The 2,290-nt window shown below is 39.1% G+C and overlaps 1 protein-coding gene across 1 annotated transcript in view; it reads left to right on the top strand.

Annotated features, from left to right (window-relative positions):
- The window catches only part of LOC111875496, a 38,564-nt gene that overhangs the window by 10,284 nt on the left and 25,990 nt on the right, over window positions 1-2,290 (top strand). The window contains exons 4-5 of the mRNA XM_023871793.1: window positions 1,274-1,487; window positions 1,571-1,785. Of these exons, the coding sequence (XP_023727561.1) occupies window positions 1,274-1,487; window positions 1,571-1,785 (429 nt within the window). The remainder of the gene's footprint in view (window positions 1-1,273; window positions 1,488-1,570; window positions 1,786-2,290) is intronic.

The following is a 2,290-nucleotide window of genomic DNA, read 5'->3' as shown; positions in this document are numbered from 1 at the left end:
CCTTGCCACCATCTATGAGCCGATTATCTAGAAAATGTGGGAACCTCAACATCTCACAACCCTATGGGCCTCCACGGCCTGTTACAGGGATACAGTTACTTATTTACTTTTATTAACTAGAAGGTAGAGGATGTAAGTGACTTAAGACAAATCTGGAAGGTGCGGTTTTAGTTCGTATAACCGAAGAGGCCTGGAGTTTAAGCCATGTTGTGATGAGTATATAGACACTATGTAGTCTTGACTCTAATAAAGGTAAAGTAAAGACAAATTTGTCGCTGTAACAGGCCGTGGAGGCCCATAGGTTTATGAGACGTCGAGTTTCCCACATCTTATAGACAATCGGTTCACAGATGGCGGTAAGGTTTTCAGCCTTACTCCAAAGGAATATTCCGGGTACTCATTTTTGTTAGAGGTTGAGTAGACCCCAGGGCCATAGTACGGCTGGAATGATAAGGTAAATTGAAGAAATCTACCTCATTGGGGCTTGAACCCGCGACCGTCCGGCTTGTAGCGTAGTGCCTCAACCAACTACGCTACCGCGTGCCCCCTTGACACTAATAGCACTGCTAAATAACAAACAATCAAGTGATGAACACACACGAGCATATGTGCTTTTTACTTACAGTGTATGCTATGGGTAATTTATGTATTATATTTATTTTGAACGTTACAAAACGCAGATATATGTTTGCACGATTCTGCCACCACATACTGGAATGTAGAAAGAACTTTCAGTCTCTGAACCCTTAGTTAGTTAGTTATTGGAGAGGGTGGGTTTCCCCATGCACTGAGACTAGTATTGGTCCATTGTGCTTCCCTCTATGATATTCTCCCAGTCTCTATACCTTACCGATATTGGTGCGTACCATCAGTCCCGACCGAGCCAGCGAGTTCGGCCTATACTGGCTTGGCGGTATCTATAATGCTTCCCCCATCTATCAGAGACGTTAGAGACTACTGTTGGGCGGGAAATGTCCTTGAATTTAGATCAGTGACCTCCTTTGGCTCTGAACCCTTAGACATAATCCACTTAGTGGCCATGTGACAGAAGGTATTGCACGTATGACATCAAATGAAATACAGTAAATCAGCAAGTAAAATGGCGTATATGACGTGATAAGCATTTGACAGCTACTAAATAAGTAGTCAACTTGTAGAAATGGCCAAATTCGCAGCCCTGACTCTTTAGGGAGTCGTCTTGGTTAGTTGATATAGTGAAGGCATACATTATTATTTTTAACATATTATATACAATTAAATTTATATCCAACAGGAATCTTCTGGAAATGTGACCCTGGAATTCGCCAACGGTGCATTTCTCAAAGAAGGATATGAAGTAAAATCTCAGTTCAAGAACGTCTTAGAACAAGACTTCCAATCCACAGTTGAGTCTGTGCTATTTTCTGACCCCCCTGCAGCTGCTGAAGAGATAAATTCATGGGTTGCAGATCACACACACAACAAAATCCAGGACCTTCTGTCTCCAGGTGAAGAGACATCACAGTACTCGGTAAAGTACACATCTGTGAATGAGTACACAAAATTTAACTGTAAATTAATCTTGTTACAGCCTTGTTAGATGCTTCAACCCGTTTGGTCTTGGTCAATGCCATCTACTTCAAGGGATTTTGGAAGACACCTTTCCAAAAGAGGGATACCAGAAGTGACAATTTCTTTACTGAACCAAACACAGCAAAACAAGTTTCTACCATGCATCTGCAGTTTAATTTCTTAACAGGAAATCTTCTAGACTTGAATTCACGATGGCTGCAACTTCCATTCCTGGTAAATGCTCTCTTAGGAAAATACGAATACTTTTTCATGTTATAATATATCGAATAACCCAAATATAAGGCAATTTTTTAATACTGCTTCATACAAAAGAGGAGTCGCCTTAATTTCGGGTACTTAAAAATAAATTCGAAGAAGATAAATGTGGGGAGTTCTAATAGATAATTCCAATTATGAAAAAGTTAAATAGTTCCGTCCAATGTAACTGGTTAAGACTTTCTTTTTATTCTTTCAATTATTCATGCCCTTACATGTTTCGGTCTTCAGAGACCATCTTCAGGGGACACTTTTACATCAATACAGTTAGAAGCCACTATTACTGTACATATTTTAAAAGTTAATATATACATACAATATAAATAATATACAATTGGCTGTAAAATCTAAAGTCTCTACAACTACAGCGGCTGTTCCAATACTTTAAAATATTTATAGTTAATTTGTTAATATTCTATTGGAATTCGTGAACCAAGATGGTTCTTATCGTCCCTCTTGTTAT

This window comes from Cryptotermes secundus, unplaced genomic scaffold, assembly GCF_002891405.2.
Source record: "Cryptotermes secundus unplaced genomic scaffold, Csec_1.0 scaffold358, whole genome shotgun sequence".
Lineage (NCBI taxonomy): Eukaryota > Metazoa > Arthropoda > Insecta > Blattodea > Kalotermitidae > Cryptotermes > Cryptotermes secundus.
The sequence above is the reverse complement of the archived record's forward strand: the minus strand, read 5'-3'. Positions and strand labels throughout refer to the sequence as shown.